We start from the raw sequence: 19780 nt of genomic DNA on the forward strand, positions 1-19780 counted from the left end.
AATCTCCCCACTTTTTTTTTATCAATATAAGTATCATTTGCTGCGATCTGCTGTTCTAAAAGCCTTGAGATATATTTAGGTTTTTAATCTCATGGTAGGCAGACATATCCGTTTGAATAAAATACAACTACTTAATAAGATAAAGCAGAAGATTATTTATTAATTTACCACATTTCAGTTATGTTGTCAGAAAGAGAGTAAACGCCAATATAAGATCAAAAATAATAGATTAATTGTTAGATAAAATAGCATAAAAAAAAGTTTGTGTATACTTGGTTGCATACTGGTACGGCGCCAAACAACCTTACATTTTGAAAAAAGTTATTGGACGTAACTGAACCGCCAAATTTAGAAAACTGTTGGTTTACGTTGTGATTATTTTGAATTCTTTGTGTTTATTTTTTGTTAGGAGCAGTAATATGGAAGGTCCGTAATTTAATTTGTCTTTTATCAGTTAAAAAATTTATTTACATAACAATACCCACATAACCTGCAATCTTTTAGGTGATTTTAAAAAACAAGATATTTTTTCGCCTCGACGAAGTACGCGACCACGAAAACAAAGTTTGAGAGCCCAGGAATATGCCTCCGCATCTGGTAGGCGACAAGGAAATAAATTAATACTGTCATTTACTGCAAGTGAGTCAGAATCTGATGAGTGCGAACCCTCAGAGAAACCTTCAGGTAAATTGTGGACGCTTCATGTCTCTCAGATAAGGTTGACATATATTTACAGTATTGCATGATAATGATCATGTTTCTGGGGATAAACTTTTTACATTCCAAACTCGTAAAAAATGTGAAGCTGTGATTCCACAATGTGTTCCAAAAACTCCACATACTGTCAGAAATAAAGTGAAAAAAGGTAGATTATTTTGGGGGAGCTTAGGTGTTTGTCTTGATTGATTTATTTTAGATATTGTGGCGCAAATTTTGGAAGAGAATGAATCAAGTGAAGCAGATTTTTCTGATAGTGGCAGCGAGTATGTTAACTCAGATGAGGAATCTGAAACAGAAGTTACATCTGAGAGTAGTGAAAGCAGTGAAAATGAAACAGAACAATCAAAAAATACGCGCAAAGTTGTTAGTAAACAAAGTTTCCAGTCAAAAAAAGTTAACAATAAGAGCTATACCATAAAGACTGATGATTATTTTTCAAATCATACAACAAAAAAAATTCTCACATCAAATCACACTTTAGATAAACTAGAAACTCCGAGATTGCCTCAGGATCAGTTGCAAAAACTCTTATCTAAGATGAAACTTGGTAGTGAACATGAAACTGCCATTAATAAATTAGTTTCTTCAAACTATTCATATTTTGATAAGTGGATGTACTTAATGCATGAAAACATCAATATTTTATTGTATGGTTTAGGTTCAAAAAAAGAAATACTTGACACGTTTCATGAAAAATATCTAAAGAAATTGCCAACAATTGTAGTGAATGGATTTTTTCCGTCATTATCTATTAAAGACGTCCTTGATGGCATCATAATAAATTTATTAGAACTGAAAGAAAATCCCGCCAATGTATATGAAGCGTGCGATCTTATTGAACGTGAATTTAACTACATTTTAGACACGCATTTGTACTTGATTATTCATAACATCGATATGATGAGGAGTGGTAAAGCTCAAAGTGTTTTTGCAAGACTTGCTGCTGTTAGTAACATCCATCTGATAGCCTCAATAGACCACATAAATGCACCATTAAGTAATATTTAATTTATTCCTAGGAATAAGATAGTAAGAATGTATATTTTAGTTTGGGATCATTCAAAGCTCAGCAAGTTCAATTTTACTTGGTGGGACGTTACAACATTTCATCCTTACATTGATGAGACTTCTTTTGAAAGTTCTATGATGGTACAAAGAACTGGTACCTTGGCCTTGTCATCGCTTAGAAACGTTTTCTTATCTTTGACAAGTAATTCAAAAGGGATTTACCTTATTCTAGTTAAGTATCAAATCGAAAACGGCAAAAAGCAGTATTATCAGGGTAATTACAATAAAATTTAAGACAAGATTATTGCCATTGACATTATCTTTGTAGGTTTAGCTTTCAAAGATTTATATTCCTTGTGCCGGGAGGCATTTTTGGTAAGTTCGGATCTCGCTTTGAGGGCTCAGCTGACAGAATTCGTGGATCATAAAATGGTGAAATTTAAAAGATCACCTGATGGAACAGAATATTTAATCATTCCAATTCCCAATACCGTTCTCCAGCAGTTCTTAACTGAACAGTCAAACTCCTAGAGTATTGTGCATCGAGAGGAGGCCTTACTGTTTTGAACAAATTTGTTTTACAATAAAAATATATTTTTCCCAAGCTTGATTTGTTAATTTGCACGTTGACAGCTCCTGTCGTTTTTAAATTCGAATCACTCGACGCCATCTGTTAAAGACAGTTGCAACCATACGACAAGATGGTTCCGCAGTCCTAAATTTTATTTCTGAGGAAAAAAACGATTTTGAATCGAATTCAGTGGTATTAATGTAAAAATTGCAAGCGAAAATGTTATTTGGTGTTAACTTAAAATGTTGCCGGTGCAAAAGTAGATGAAGAAGTCGTGAAATATCGGGTATGTATCATATGTTTATTTTTGAAGGTTATCTTTTGTAGTACTGACTATTGGTACTTCCACATTTTTGCTCAAAGTCACACCGTTTTAAATTCTTTCAGCCGAAAAACACTTTTGAAGGTGGTTCGCGTGTCCACAAAAAATCGTGCATTAAAAATAGAACGTCGAATGCGTTTGTTGTGAGACTGGCAAATAATTCCAAATAAAAACAAACACTGTATCCTATCTGTTTTATTATCAAAGTGTGAACTTTTCAAGGTTAAATCGTATTGCGGAGCTCGGGGTAAAAGGCAGTTTTCCATTTTTTGCCCCCGCGTTATTAAAACCACTCGCTTGTCTGTGATCAGACATTGTTAAGTAATTCAACAAAATCCGGGTCAGGCCAAGGGCTACATTAATTCAATATATTGACACACTATCCTTACCTGCTTTTCTTCCAAGAATATCTTCATTTTGCTGTCTCTGAAAGTCATTTATAAGTGACTCGCCTCATTCGACTACATCACGCCGTTTAACCTGAAGCCGACAGTTGACATGCAAATCTTGCCGAAACTGGAACGTAATTAAGCCCTTTGACTGCACATCAGAGCAATTTGTTATGGCTAAGTTGAGAGCAACTGAAATTACATCTGAGCTTGATTCACTTTGCCACAACATGTATGTGTCAGGATTAACGACGATTATCAACAGATACAATTGAAAACTTTTTCTTTTGTAGAACATGCACCATTACTAGTACAGCTGATTGATAAGTAACCCTTGAGTGTAGATGCAAATTTTAATTAAGCTCAAACCGTGTCAGGAGCGGGTGATAGGCAAAAATATAACGTTATCAGTGCGTGAAAAATATTGATATAATGGAACAGATAAACAGTGTTATAGGACAAGTGCTACTGACAGTTTTTGACACAATTTTCGCCATCAATCTGCTCATTGGTGTTTCCGATTTTTGTAGATTACCCTCATTTACCAGTTTTTATCATCTCAAAATGGTCGTAAACAATTTTCATATTTGATGTTTTTTTGGGGTATCTTATAGTGACACGGTCGTAGAAAATAAACACACCTAATTGTAGGCAATTTGTTTTTAATGCTAAACCGATGTTGGGGCAAGGAAAATCGAAAATAATGTTTTAATAAAAACGAATCGATGTTGACTATATGGAGACCACATTGACACAAAAGTTCGTCCTTTGTGTACCACGATATAAAATATCATATTCAGTGTCATAATGTTCAATGTAATAAATACACACCAACTGGGTAGAAGTGCTACTACCATCAATGTCACTATTTTTGGTGTCAGATTAATGGGAGAATATAAATTATGATCGTTCCAGTAAAACCGGAAGCGTTGTTGCCCACCCAGAATATTTTATTTCATCAAACATTCACGGTGAAGATCGTGATGCATTACGATATAATAAAACGGGGGGAACCAAAACAGCATCGAAGTTTTATTTTAAACGTCAGCATTGAGCAAACTCTTGTTTGGCGTATTAAAATGTTTATAATTTGTTGCTCGACTTTGAATATTTTTTATTTACGGCTACTAAAGATAATTTCCTTTAACTATTACATCATTTATTTAAAACCAACCAGTATCACGCACCGTAAATAAAATTAATGATTGTTGTACGCACACATTGGTTCACTTTAAGTAACTTCGCTGATCCTTGTTTGCAACGTTTTTAGTTGCGTACTATTGTCAATGTTAAGATCGACATCGACTTGTAATCTTTATATTGCAAATCCATTTACTCATTATCGTTGGCATTGCGTTCGTTATTTCCTTGATTAGAAATCTACATTTGCTACAAAAAATGACGTCTTGTATTTAAGAATTTATTAGTTTAGATTACAAAACTGTATATTTAGGTTTCGGGTCTTCCTCTGTTTTTTTGTTGTAAGTTTACTAGCTTTCAGTTTACTAGGGTGAAAAAGTCGTTAACTTTCTTGAATAGACTTCACCGCCTATTAAAAGACAAGCGAAGGGACTTGCCCGTTTAAACATATCTGACTCGTTTCTTTTTGAGATAAGCGGTGCATAAAAGAATTTTATGATTGGTAAATCGTTTTGATAAAAAATATAATCGTGTTTAAAAAATGAAACTCGACGTCATTATTCAATAATAAAAGTACACCGTAACGTTCGATATAATTTTTACGTCTTCACTATTTTCCGATAACCCAATTATACGGAATTGTGCTTTTTTTATCTCGCATGTTTTATTCAAACTTGTTTTGATTAAAAAAAAATCAATTACTTTTGTGCAAGTGTCCAGTGAACTTTGTTCACGAAAATATGGAGGAAGCGCTTGCAACAACCACGCAAATTACTAAAGAGAAGGCGTAGACGCAAATCCAAGCCCCTAATCGTGATGAGGATTTATGACTAGTCGGAACGTTTTGGTCACACTTGTGAGAAGTTTTCGAAGAGAACTTCAAGGAGCTCGCTTTGTGGTAAATGAATTGGCTCAACTGGAGAACAATCGAGCCAGGAATAGAGGAGAATTTTCCAATCAAAATTAATTTTTTTTCTTTAACATCAAACATGTTTCAGATTTTATAAGAATTTAATAAAAGATTGTATGGGTTAAAGATTTCCGGAACGATGATTCGATTGGAAAGTATTCAATTTGAAAAATGTTTCGACAAGAATTAGCTTTTTGTTCATGTATTGTATACATTATTTAAATTTTATTAATTAGTTTGATTTCGACGGACCAGGACCTATACAAAACATAAGCGGTATGTAAAACAGGTTTTTTTTTATGTAGAATTGGTAGTAAGCTCATTTGCAAGTACAACTAGGAAAGATATTAGAAGATATATTACCAAATCTCGACAAGGAACGACGTCTAGCATACACCACTTGCTTTGAATACACAATAAGAAAGCAGAAATACAGATGATCTTACTAGTGATTTTTTTTTCTTGTATCTAAAATTATCTATCTAAACAGTCAAAATGGAATAATAAAAACTTGGTTCTAAGCAACTGCTTCCATTTCTTTTTTTTTTCGAAACATATCTGTTCTCACTTTCACTGATAAAACTGTTCATTCGGTTTTCATTGTTTGTGTAAAACTTGGATCAGTTTTCTCCATATCTTCATCTCAGTTTTCTCCGTATCTGGGTAATCTTCGCCTTTCAAAATAAAAGTACTTTGCAAATTGAATATTCGCAACTTTTACATTTCGGATTTGAGAAACAAGCCGGATTTTCTCCAATTGTACTGGCAGAACGTTAGTAATTTAATTTATAAATGTCACAAATGACTATGTTACACAAGCAGATGTGTAAGTTGAGCGTTCTCGTCGCATGCAGCGACACAAATTAGTATCATTAGTAATATTTTATAAGGTCGGTGTATCCCGCGTCCTTTTCGAAGGGTCTTCCCGAGGTACCGACTGCAGGATGAAAATCAATTATTGTAAGAATCGTCCCCGTTTTATTATGAAACTTGGCCACGCTAGTGAAAGTGGATTTCACAACACTCTGGATCGAGTGGGATTAAATTTAGACCAGTGGCCAACAAAGTGTTTTAAAACAGAAACACAACGCACGGAGATACTTTCACGTTGGAATTTTAACTCTGATATATATATTTTTTATTAACGGAGTGCCAGTGTTGTGTGAAGCTTTCAGGTCAAGACGAGCTCTCCTGCATAGAGGAGAGACGTTCATGTTTATTTTAGCACAGGCAGAGGAGACGGATTTATTCGAATATAAGTCGGACTTAAAAAAAAAGCACACTTTATATGTTGTTTGGTGTTCCTATTCCGGACGATTTACCACCAAAGTGACCCTTTTAATTTAATTTGACCCAAAAATGTTGTTCTTCTTCGCGGTCTGCGGCACAGCGTTTCCTCGGCGACCTCTCCGTGCGAGGTCAATATTTCGTGTCCTCTGCTTATAACTCTCACTAAACTAATTATTGTCTGTTTCGGTTGTAACCTTTTGAAACAGAGGACGTAATCCATACGCAGGCTGGTTGCGTACGTATCGAAAATTGATTTATTTCATTATCTTTCATTTTTTGTTGGTTAAAACGAATCAAATGAATAGGCGGCGTACAGATTACGATATAAAAACGAGTGAAAAGTTTTAACAGCTTTGTAAGTTGGATGGAACTAGGATATATGGTTTTGTGGATTTGCGTCATAAAACAGTAAAGTTTTGGCTAAGATATTCAAACTTTTCGGTTGGGATCACAGACGGCCTCAGCTACAAATCAAGGTTTTATATGATCAAGTCAAGAAAATATTTTTGTGTAACTCTATTGGGTTATTTTATATTGTTCTATTTTTTTATTTTTAGTGTGAAGGTTCTTTAGAAAAAAATAAAAATAATTAAATGTTATAATTATTTGTTAGGTTAATTTTATCGTGTACATAATGGTAAATGGGTGTTTATGGAAGCGTGTGTATGTAATTTATGACAGTACGTAAATATATTGGTGGAAATTAGATAAAAGGAAACAAAAAATTATCTATTTCAACAAGAATTACCCATAAAATAATTTTATACTTTTGATAGGAAGTTTTCGTTGGTTAAAATTTATTAAGCCGACTTACATTAATGTCGGTAAGGAATTGTTTAATTATGTAGCTCTTTTTTCTCATTTTACATTTTACGAGTTATTCGAATGCATTGGTTCGTATTCCAATTAACGTGGAATTTCAAAATACAAAAATACAAAATACGAGTACATATATGAATGGTGGGTGCAAATATTAAAGTTTTTGAAGCGTTAAATTCTATTGGAAACAATCTAAACGTTGTTTTTATTAACTTCATCAACAGGCGTGTAAAGAGTAGTCAAAATTAAAAGCTCTGGTGTGATTTGACATTGAACGATCCACGTGTCAATATATAATAATTGGAAGTTACATCACTTTCGATAAAAAAAAACGGCATATCATTTCCTATATTTATAATGAGTCAAATAAGCGTCAGATACGCAAAATCTTTTATTTACAATGCGATTGTCAAAACAAATACACAGAAAAATTAGCTCAAGTGTACGATGTCCTTATTAAGTAATGGGGGCGTTTCAGAATGAACGATTTATTCGTTATTAGTTCAATCGATAATCGTAAAGCTGATTTTTGGAAGCTTTTTAATTATTTAGCAGTTGTATAACAAAGGTATTAATTTCATGGGAGCATCAATAAAAACGTGTCGTGCCAAATCTAGAATGAAAGAAAGTATTGTTTTTTTAATGAAGTGAACAATATCTCTCATCTTTTCAACATGTAATTTACATTCATTTATTTGTAGAGAGCATTTTAATTGACTAGAATGGCCAACAATCTAAAATTCTCATGAGTCAATCTTTAATAGAAATTAGGACGTACATGTATAACACAGTTTACATTTACTGTGACAATTTTTTTACGCAAGAATGTCTAAAGAGATATTTTTACATAAAGTACTTACGCAGAATGAAATAGTGTTATACCGTTGTTTGCGAAGCTGATAACGTTGGGTATTTTATTTCGCGAACTGGTATTTACAACTATGTTCAGTTTTAATTTTCATACGTTAGATTACATCATTTAGATCTGGAAATGAGCTTTATTTGAAATTAGCCGCTTATAATTTTCTACGTGGCACATCCGTTCGGAGTACTTTTTTTGATCTCGTACAAGTAAACAATGGTTCTTTGATTTCAAATTAGTATAATTAAATATTAGATGATAAGCCATAATTTTCCGTATACTAGGTGAGTTTTTATTTTATTTATTTGAATAAAAGATTGTAAGCTATAGTTTTATTTATTCATCCTACTTGATATGCTAATAGCCTATAAAAATATAACGACCAAAGTCAATTAAGGTTACTTCAAGTTTGAAGTTTTCTAGACAGGATAGAATTGCAATATGATTTTCACATAATTCATGAGGAAACAGTAATTTATTCCTGTTTCGTGATGAAAAGTTATTAGAGGGATTTCCGGTTTGACCGGAAATGCATCGGACTTCTTAAATATTTTACAGTTTAGATAGTAGTGAACGTTTTTCCTTTTTGTTTTGTGTAACTATTGTTGTCGATGACATTATTGTTAATAAAGTAAAATGTCTTTTTCCTTTTTATTTGTATTTTAAATTGCCAAGTTTATAAAAGAACGGGTGCAGAACTCATGTTGCCTCTTGTTAAACTACGCAATGAACGACTGTTCTCTTACAATTGTACAAACAAATATTTCAAGTGGGCTCAAAAGAGGCGGCGACGATACCCTGAATCCCACCAGCGTAAGCACAGCACATGTTATTGGGCGAAATAAATTAAAAGCCCTGAGTTTTTACAAACCTTAAAAATAGATTCTTCCTCGGTTCGGTAAAATTGTGAAGATTGCTAAATAGCCCCAATAAAGTAATAAAAATTCGGATTTTAAACATAACAGTTGACCAATTAGAGAGGATTGCTCGGAACGAAATTACAAAGTTTTATTTGGAAAATTGAAAGGAGAGGCCACAATTTCATCACCAGACCGTGGGATGTTCATCTTTTCGTTACGAAATCGTATGAAGTAGGCGCCGAACAATCGGTTAACGATAACCGCCACTGTGCTTTTGCCGAATTAAAGGGTGAAGTTGTCGTCACGACCGTCGCAACGTCCAGTCTGTCTGCGCTTTCTATATTTCCTGACTGGATTTCCGTCAGTTTTGTTCTCGTCTCCTACGATCTCGATTTTTATTTATGGTGTCCTTGTTGAATTTTGAACGGGCTTATTAAATCGCAACGATTCCATTCCGACCTTGCTATGACCGCGTGCTTTTTTCCGTCGTGCCGCTTTTCAGAATCTCCGTTTAGTGTGTGTGCTGTGCCGTTCGGTCGGATAAATAATTCCATTGTTCGGAATCCGGTCCACCCCCTTGTTCATGAACTTGCGTCGTTTTCCCGCTCCCAACTGCCCCCCCGAAATTTAATATGACGGCGTCTCCACGGTCGGCACACACATGCGCGAAATTTACGATCACGTCGGTGTGGTTGGGTTTTTTGAATTCAGTGCGGCAGAGCTTTAGGTGGTGCAACGTTGGAAGGACTTCGGTTTTATTGATCGAGCCGGAGCTTTATCTTCACCAGAGAATTTCAGAATTCCTCTGTCTTTGACGTCGCCGGCGACCTCAGTCGACTTCGCCCGATTGGTGCTTTTGTATGGTACTCCGGGAGTGGGGACGATAAAGCACGGATCTCTAATTTGATGTAGTCCTCCGCTGTGTGCTGGTGGAGATGGATTTATTCATCTGGTCGGCGTTTTGTTTATTTTTCTAAAGTAGGGTTAAGTTTGACAGCGAGAAAGTGAAAAAACGTGTGCCGGTAGTGGTGCGGTTCACGTAGTGGAGTAATTCGGCCAGTGATCGATTTTCCTGTGGAAATTGCCAAACCAAATTGGATTAACCAATGTTAAAATGGCCTTAGCTAGGTAAGATTTTGAAAAAAAGAACATTCCACACTTGACAGAAGTTTGCGTCGATAGTCTGGTTCGGTTGAAGTTTACCAAGCCAACTGTCATCCGGTTCAAAGTCATTTGAACTTGCCGGCAACCCTCGCGACTACGCAAAGTTGTCGTCGGTGCATCGATTCGGACCTAGACTGTACCAACACTATAAACAATCATAATAGAGTAACCCACCCATGTTTATGTATGCCAGGCTATGTAGAGCACGGCTGGTTGCTTCAATCTAGAGATTTTCAATGACCCCAAAATGCCGACTAATATCACCATGAAACCCTACATTCAAATGCCACGGTTTGGGAAACTTTCTACCGTCTCGTCGACTGCGAAAATTCACCACGTCCGGCCCTGTACCAAGGGGAGAGGCTCGTTCCTCAGCTGTCGGGCTCAAGGGTATTTTCACCATCAGAGTGTTCCTCGTTTTTTCCCGACATTTCTGCGGCCTCGACTCCGAGTTGTACGTCTCTATATTTTTTTTTTCGGGCGTTCCAGCTGCGTACTTTTGTTCTTCTTCGTGGGGCCATCGGACCCAGGAGGCCTCCAAGGCCTCGGTCATCGTCCGGGAATAGCTCCATGCATCGTACTGTTTGTTCTTGTTTTTGCATTACGGTCTGGGCATTTGAGTTATTTATCGTCGAGGATGATATAATTTATGTTTTAATTGCGGTATTTGCACTCTTCATTATAACAGGCGCGTTTCATCCTTATCAAAATTAATTGGGTTTTAATTACGGCGTTTTTTCGCCGTAAGGTCCGTTTTAGATTTTCAATTTGCGTTCAACACTTTTGTCCGGGTCCACGGAATGTAATTAATAATTATTGTCGTTGGTAGTGACTCGAGCTTCAAGAAATTGGTTAAAATAGCAGACGAGAAAGTGTTTCGCGCTATGTAAATTTTAAAAATTAATTGAGTAACGTAAAATTAAAAGACACTCTATTATGGATATGTTAATTTTAATGACAATTGCTGATCGTAACGTTCCCACATAATTCCATATTTGGCGTATAATAAGTACTCCGTTATCCGTTACAAAAATTAATTCGTCCATAGGAAGTCGCCCACCAGTTGGAAAAATTAATTCTTACCTTAACGTAACTCATTCGAAAAAGTGTTTTAAAACAAATAATGGGAATCTTATCTTTGCATATTCATTTGCGTCAAGACTTAACGTTTGCTACTGTAAAATAACATTGCTGGATTTACTACAATGTCACGTAGTAAGGAATCTTATTCAATAATCATCTTTGGCATTTAATCCCCATTTTACAGTTCACTATTTTTAGCAACAGAAAAAGCCTAAATTTTAAGACAGCGACGTTGGTAGTTATACACGATATCTTTAAACAAAACTGATAACCATTACTTGACAAGATAATGGATCACATGTTCGCTAAACCAAATTATTGTAATTAATTAATGCATCGGTTTACTTTATAATGATCCCGCAGATTGGCTGTATTACGATTCTTCGAGACGATTTAGAAATAAACTTGAATTAATTGTTGAATAATATTAATTATGTTTCTTGGGATTCCACCGTGTTAGTGCGTTTTTTATAATCCATTTGAAACGGTCTGAAGACAGTTGAGGCACACGAAGGCTAACCGTAATGTGGGTGCTATTGTGTCGATAATTAGAAGTAAAACTTGAAAAGTTTACGAAGTAATAAGAAAGTGATTGTATCGAAGACGTCATTGAGGTGGAAAAATAATTATCCGATTAACCCCGCCAGCAGACTCTAATGACTATCAAGATAGATCAGGAACGGTTGTCTACATTGTTGCAGTAATTGTTGCGTTCCTTGGAAAGGAAACAGATGTTTCGACCCTCATAATGGCTTAAACACAATGTGTTGCATATTATTTACGGAGGCATTCTGCAAAATGTTACGTCTTGAGTCCACTGTAACTTTTACGACCAGTTTACAAACAGCTTTGTGATCTGTGGTGACGAATAAAAATGCGTTTGCTTGATCATTTGCACTTCTACGTTATAAATTCCGGTTGAACTTTGCCGTAGTACTCGTCAAACCATGCGTTCCCACTGAAATTCGCAAACATTTAAATGTTCATCTACGTGATGCTATTTTATGATAAATTAGAGTAGAAGTTGCCTTTCCTTGTAAATCACTCGGTGGTTAAGCTTCGGTGCTTAAACTGTAACACTTATGTGCGAATATAATCCTTTCAAAATTTTTACAAAACGTTAATTAAATTGATATCAAAATAATAAATACACGAATTGATGGATTGAACAAATATAAATAAATATTTAAATTGTTCGATTAAACGTTAGCGTTTATTGGTAAGTGGAATCTGTTTTTGTCGAAATGTGTGTATGTATTTTTGAAATCGACGTGAAACGTTCGTGATTGTTTGTTGACCGAAATTAATGAAATTTTAAATTTACTTGAACCGAACGGATGTTAGTTCGTTCGTCGATGTTTCAAGCATCGCTTTTTATCTGTTCCATAAAGTTACGTTACGTACGAGGATAACTCGAAATGAATTTACCAGGGCGTAAAAAATGCTTATTTCTAGTTGCATTGATTGACCTTAATTGCGCCACGTTAGAAATTCCTGTGTAAGGGGGAAACATAACTTTAAAGTTAAAATAACATTGTTGTAGGTGGAAGCGGATTAGAATATTTCGGTTTTGACAAGTATTTGGCAGAAACACGGTTGTATATAATGCGTACGATAATTACCGTACCGATCAGATTATGTTCGCGAAATTTATGTGGGTATCGATCAAACCAAATAAAGTGGGCACATAGTCAAAAGACGTCAATGTCAAACAGGCTATAATTTGTAACACGAGCAAACATTCATTTTCGAATAATGTGAAGATAATTTTTTCTTATTGAGTTTTGAGAGAGGTGCGGTGTTGGTCGATTTTTTCGTTGAGGCAAACGTCTGAATTTGTTATTCCATTCACGAGTGTCGGATGGATAAGATCGCTCAAGTATAGCAATTCCTAATCATTATTGTTATTATCATCCGTTAATACGTTGTAACCTTGGCAATAAACGAATATACCAAAATAAACCCGACGTGGTGCTGTGCAGACCAATATAGTTGCTGATTTCATTGCATGTGCATATTTTATGCGAATCGATTTTTCCGCGAGCTGTACGTTTCGATATTTTCGCGATCATCGAAAAACCGCGGAGGAAACGATCTTTCGATCAATATAGAGACGGTTCAGGTAATTGATTTTTGCACTTGCTACTTCGCTTTTATTGATCGTAGATAAGACAACCTCCAGTGATATCAAAAATTTCGCAATTACGCGTTAATACGCAAGGCCGTTTTATTTAATCATTTACAGCGTTATTTCACGTGCTGGCCTTGCGAGCAATTTTAGGAGATATAAATTGCACGTTGAAAAAGCGAACAAATGAAAATATTTTTTCGCGCTAACACTTGCCCAATGTCACATTGATAATCCTTTTATCACCTGGTGAACGAGCCGAGCAGGAGCAGTAGTGTGATAAGTGGCGATGGCGATGTCACATCAAGGCGGAAACAACGTGGAAATTCGACATGAAGCCAGAAGACTGCTTTCGATTTAACGTCGAACCGGTGATTTTCTTCGCGTGTGATGCGTGCCAGGGGTCGAAATACGTTAGGTCCGGTCGTTGGAGGTAAAAGAGATTTAAAATAATTATTGGACAATCGTTCAAGTTAACCTTTAGTCTTAATTTAACTTAATTGTGCAATCGGTATCGAAATTTTTGCGCTCGCTCGTTCAAATTATGGAAATATTTTGTTGCGGCAGTATTCGCGATAAGATGATCGAACAACATCCGTTTCTGTTTTAATTAACATATTTACAAAATTTTTACATCGCTCGGTGCGAATGTCATCACTATTAAACAACGGTTAAATCAGTAATCACATGTAAATTATTATTTATTTATTATCATCTCGTAAACGTCAAGCTTCTTACGGTTCGAATTACTAAGACAAATTGGAAACGAATCGGAATTTCAAACAAAATAAAAGACACTTTTTGGACTTTTAAACCGACTCGAAATAGAATCGCTATTTTTGGAACAAAGCAAAATATTGGGATTAAGATTATTTAGAGAAATTTGCGTAAAAGTCACATTTCCAGTGACCCATAGATATACTAATTAATTAATATAGTGGTACAAGTCTTGCACAAGATTGACACAACAAAAATACACTGTCCTAGTGTACCACAATAAGTAGAGTGCACTCTTTTCATTTGAAATGTAATAAATTATGACGATACATTATCATGCTTAGTCGACATAAATACCTGAAGACCTATTTACCTATTAATTAATTTGATAAGAAGCGTTAGATAATAAGTGAATAATTCCGTTCTAATTTTGTGAGATTGACAATGTTTTATTACAAGTTTTTTACAACTGTCAAATAATGGATTTGACTTTGGCGTATACTCCGTTGCTATGACTCCAGCAAGAGCCGCACTGTATAACTAACATTGAATCAGATATTATTTTCAATTATCATTATTTGACTATTGTGAGGCTCAGTTGGGGTTAATCAGGTTGTTCTGAGGGCCAAATAAGGATGTATCACAAGAAACATTCAAAAGTATTCTTCTACATAATACGCAAAACAACCGTTAAAATCGCTTCCTTCAAAAATGTTGTTGAAATGCACAGTTGGAAGATTGGAAGTGCTTTTATTTTCGAACAATCCGTTGATTTCGTTCTTGATAGCAAACTACTCGTGTCAACGATTCAGCCGGTATCAGTTGAACATGTTTAATTGAATTTGACATCCAGCTGATGACAACGATAAAGATAATCATCTTGAAAAATGACAAGAGTTTTTGTTTTAGGTAAAACTTGTTAATTTGACCCGAACACGTGATGTTCCATTTTAAATACGAAAGTTGATTTCACTTCCTACTAAAAACGTATTCCAGACCTATTGTTTCGTCCGGCAAAATCATCTTTCTCTCATAACCGTAACAGCACAAAAGATCTATCGCGTCCAAATTTGCATAATGAATATACGACGTTCTGGTTTTACGGTTTTCCGTCTTGTCAAGCGATTGTATGTCGTCATTGTCGTGTCCTAACGTTTAATTTGACATTCCCAAATTAGTACACTACTTTCAGCATCCAATTCCGCAACCATTCATCACCCAGAAGCCTCCCACATGTATTAATTATTTTAAAAGTTGACCTGGATATAGTTATATCGAGAGATTACTGTTAATGACCACGTGCATTAGTGACATACTCGCAAATCTAGTGCAACGGCCATCCTACCTCTGGGGAATTTTCTGTACGAGCCTGAAAAATAAATTCATAATATGTATCACTACTCCCGGTATGGTGGCTGCGTTGTTTTTTTTTTTTTTGTGGGCGAATCCTTGGAGCTCATGTAATCCTCCGGCTGGCTGTACTTTCAGAGGAATTTTATTAAATTAAAGCATTTTATTGTGGGAACCTGGATTCTTCAGCCGTTCCTGAAGGCGGTGTATTTTTTTTTGTCGTCCTGGTAAGATTGAATAAAGCTCAGGTACGACGGTCGTTCGGAATTCCAAATTTCGGGACGCGCAAGGGGTGTACTTGTGTGCTTCATAAAAGGTCGGAAATGACCTATAAAGGCAAAAGCTCATGGTTCAATTCACGGACGTATTATCGACAATGGAGTTTGGTCGTTGCTCCAGTTCGAGGCCCCTCGTCGCCAATTGGAATACGGCGCATTTTTGCAATTGGTAGGATGTGGCCCGTCGGTGTCGTCCTCGTCGGCCATAACCAGGTTTCCTATCGAGAACAGCGAGCGAATGCACCACGTTTTAGAGAAGGGGAACAGTATGGCGACCCCTGACCTGGCCCGCTCCGGATCTAGAGCGGAGATGTTGGGGGACTTCGCCGTTCTACTTTCATACTCTACATCAGACACGCGCGCGCTTAGAAAATGCTATCTGTTTTGGTTCGATTCCGCATTTTCGCAAGTTATGCAGGAGCGAGTTGGTTGTGGTTTTTTTCCCTCACCCAGCAACGTCCGAACTGTTCGATCCGATCGAGCGACTTTCTTCGCGCCGAGAAGAGGTTCAAGATCGTCTGATATTTTTTCGAGCTGATTTTTTTGCCAGTGAAGGTAAATTTGATCAATCGCCCATGAAAAACCCATACCGGGACCAGATAGTCCCCGATTTGATGATGGAGGGGAAAAAACAATTCATTTCCTGGTTTTTGTTCGGCGATTAAATTGTTTTGGAAAGTCGGAATCTGGGTAACTGCTCGAAACTGTTAATTGGAAGGAAAATCGAAACGGTTGTCTGGTAAAATCGTTACGTAATTTTCGTGGATGAAAGTTTAGAAAACTGACCGCGATACTAATTTTTTAATTGCCATACTTTGGCGCGAGATTTTTTAATTTTATTTTACGATCTTGTCCGATTAGATTAGACACGTTTGTTTGTTTTGTTCACACCATCGCACCACATTAACAATTATTGTTATTAGGATTAGATCATATGTGCCAGCCTATTTTATATGGGCAAGGTCGAGTTCGCATACATGTATAATTTCAAGATGATTCGGTGGAAATAAAATATGTATTATATAATGTATAATGTCACCGGTTGTGCATCGACTTTTAAAAGTCCAATTTTCGGATGTTTTTTTTTTCTCGAATTATGTAACAGGTGTTACGTTTTTTTTTTCACGGCAATAATAGAAAATAACTTCGGAGACCTTCATCACGTCGAAGTGTTTGTTTTAACCGGATTCAAGGGCGTCGTTGTGTTGGTTTACATAATTTTTTGCAAAAATTTCGATTGTTTTGCTCGACGAAAGGCAGGTTTTCCTTCCATCGCGAACGATTTAAACACGAGGAAAAACTGCCTTGAGCTGCACAACCGACAATCAAGTTTGTGAAATATTTTACCTTGGAAATGGAACGTGGTAATGATAAAAGTTGTATGTTAGTGGTTTTCTTTCCGTAAAGATTATCGCGGCAAGCAGCGATTGTTTAGAGAATTGATGTCATTTTAATGTCGCCATGAGATGAGCGAATCAAAAAATTTGGCCTCTATTTTATACATATCAAAATTTGCATGGCGGCGGTTATCGCGAGACCGGTAATCCTTTCGCGATAAAACTGAAAAATCGGTTTTTCCCCATAATTTAAACCGAACGTTCAGCCCTCAGTGTAAATAAAATTATAAGTGTTGTATGATTTAATTGGAAAGAATTCGTGCGTCATACCACCAAGTTTTAGTTTATCCAGCGGTAGTATTAATATTTTCAAAAATTTCCACGGGATTTTCGCGTGAAATTGAATGAATGCGCAGAACGCGATTGAGGAGAAATGGTCTAAATTGCGATACCGTGTGGTGATTGATTTTAATTAAAATCGGCTGCTCAGTGCTTTGAAATTTTCTCAACTGGTGTTCACTTGACGTAGAGCAAAGGTAATTATGCCTATCAACTAGTCCTTTATTCGGCCTTCAGCCAACCGATTTGAAGGTTAAGACTTATTAAAAATAGCTAAAGCACCGCACTTTCCGTTACACGTGGTTATCTCCTCCGATACGAGTCGGACGATTGTAAAACTGAAAAGTTCTGGAATTAGATTTGTGGTTAGCCACGTCTCGAAATAATTATTTTTCAATTCTTTAATTAAATTTTAACACGAAGGTTATCAATGGCCGTCGATGATGACGGTAAAAAGTAATAACGTGATGATTTGTAAATATTGGATAAAAATAAAACTATTTTCCTGCCAGAAATACCAAAAAGTATTACACAGCGGAGCTAAAGGTAAATTTAACTTTTTAACCCAAATTACTCGCGTAACCCGTCCTTTTGGTACACACTTTGCAGCTGTTTGTATCGAGATTTCACCTTTATTTTGAATTGGTGTTGGAAAGAATGTTTTCGTGCCAAAACCGGACGATTAATTATGTTTTTTTTTTTGTTGAACGAACTAATTTTCTAGTTCAACCAGACCTCCCTTCGTGGCGGATGAATTTGTAATTATGATTTATTATTTTTTCTGGTATCTGGAGGATCGTAATTAATTATCACGATCGCACCTGCAGATAGCTTTATGAGATGGCCTCGTGCGAGCTTTTCAGGTTATTTGTGTATTTCGTGTCGCGTGTACAATTTTCTGTTTTTGCAGCGTACAATAATTATGTATGTGAGATTACTTAATACAGTTTATGGCCTATTGATACAGCATTTTATTAACATGGCATACATTTAATAGAGCGTGGTAGCGGCAACAAATGTGAAATAATTCTGTGTCCCTGTTGCAAGTTATGCTACTTTCCAAAAAGTGTAAAGAGAACATTGTTCCCTAATCGATAAAATAGCATGTAATGCAATGAGGTTGTTTATAAGCATAATTGTAGTGAGGTGTTTCGTTTCGTTTTTATTTTTAGAGGGGAAATGTTTTATTCATGTACATTTTTAAAGTGTTTTAATTATTTCAGCCGACTTGAAAAATTATGGAATTCGGAATGAATCATTTTTATACCTGGTAAACAGCATAGTCATACGACTAGGTAATCTACATCATGCTGAATTCTATAAATAGTAAGCTTCATTTTTTTGCGAGTGCTTCGGTATTTGATTAATCAGAAACTTTTCACAACATGTAGCAATTATTATTACGGTGTAGAGTGCCACCGTTATGAATGAATTTTTTTTTATTTGGAGTTTGTGTAGTTTGTATCGATTGATCGGCGTGAAATCTGTTAAAAGCTCCGCCAAATTACAAAACGATCACAGGGAGTATTTAATCGGAATGCGTGGTGGAAAAATAATTCGTGGAAAAACAAAAGGCTTCATTTTGTAACGAGTTTATTGTAGACGTTCATAAAATGAAACTTTAACCAAAGGGTAATTAATTTTTCAGGAGGGTAGACAGGCAACGATGCGCATCAAGGGTTTTCTAAGAAAACTCGATAAATTTCCCTTTCAGACTATTGACAACATCATAATCGAACGCTTTCCCAGTTGGAGTTTTTTCAGCGTTTTTTACTTCATTCCAATTAGAAGGCAACAGAAAATGTACAGGAAACACCTTCTAATAATAATTGATCGACGGAGCCTATAAATTCTTCAATCCGATATGTTTTGCAAATTCTTCATTGGTCTCTTTCAGACGTTAATTTAAAGGACGTTTTTTTCAGTTTTATTTTCTTACGCTACGGTGAAGCAAACTTTCACAATTTTCGTGACATTGAAGCGCTTTTAAATTTTAGTTATTTATTGTAAGATTTCCATTATTTATTACGTACTGGAGTGCTTTTAAACTTTGATTATTTATTATACGGATTCAGTCATTTATTACGGGTCTGTCCTTTGATTAGGATCCTGAATTTTTGCTTGACGAGTGAGTGAGTATTTAAGACCAGAAGACGTTCATGTTGTCATGACACCAATTTTTTAAAGTCTACAGTTAGTCTAAAATTATATAGGAATTATCTGTCGCGGTATAGTTATTTTACGATTAATAAACTAAAAAGCAAGTAATGGTCGATGGTCATCAGGGTTTACGGCGAACTAAACTAGTTACGTGTCAGCATTTGATAACAATAAAAAGAAATGGAGAAGAGCAGACGAAATGAATAAGGTCCAAATAACGAAACGATTAGAGAAGTGACGGCGTAAACTGGGAAATCCTGCAAGGACCTACTTTTTTCGATTACAATGACGCGTCCTTACTTTTCATGCCCTTAACCTACATTTCGGGGGTAA

At 35.8% G+C, this 19780-nt stretch overlaps 2 protein-coding genes across 6 annotated transcripts in view; both read left to right on the top strand.

The window, feature by feature from the left end:
* The first annotated feature begins 212 nt into the window (after positions 1 to 212).
* On the top strand, positions 213 to 2332 carry Orc2 (origin recognition complex subunit 2). The gene is made up of 6 exons (XM_069053127.1): positions 213 to 426; positions 505 to 684; positions 737 to 865; positions 917 to 1717; positions 1769 to 2002; positions 2057 to 2332. The coding sequence occupies exons 1-6, from the start codon at positions 420 to 422 to the stop codon at positions 2257 to 2259; spliced, it is 1554 nt and encodes a 517-aa protein (XP_068909228.1). The 5' UTR covers positions 213 to 419; the 3' UTR covers positions 2260 to 2332.
* Positions 2333 to 2431: 99 nt separating this feature from the next.
* rdx (BTB/POZ and MATH domain-containing protein rdx) overlaps positions 2432 to 19780 on the top strand; it is a 31594-nt gene continuing 14245 nt past the window's right edge. For 3 of the 5 annotated variants that reach the window (XM_069053134.1, XM_069053132.1, XM_069053133.1), the window contains exon 1: positions 13538 to 13699. In XM_069053134.1, the coding sequence (XP_068909235.1) occupies positions 13599 to 13699 (101 nt within the window). In that variant the 5' untranslated portion in view covers positions 13538 to 13598. Of the gene's footprint in view, positions 2586 to 9659; positions 10020 to 13537; positions 13700 to 19780 lie in introns of those variants that run through there. The other 2 variants (XM_069053136.1, XM_069053135.1) reach the window with 2 other exon arrangements.

The sequence above is a fragment of the Tenebrio molitor genome, chromosome 7 (genome assembly GCF_963966145.1).
Source record: "Tenebrio molitor chromosome 7, icTenMoli1.1, whole genome shotgun sequence".
Classification (NCBI taxonomy): domain Eukaryota; kingdom Metazoa; phylum Arthropoda; class Insecta; order Coleoptera; family Tenebrionidae; genus Tenebrio; species Tenebrio molitor.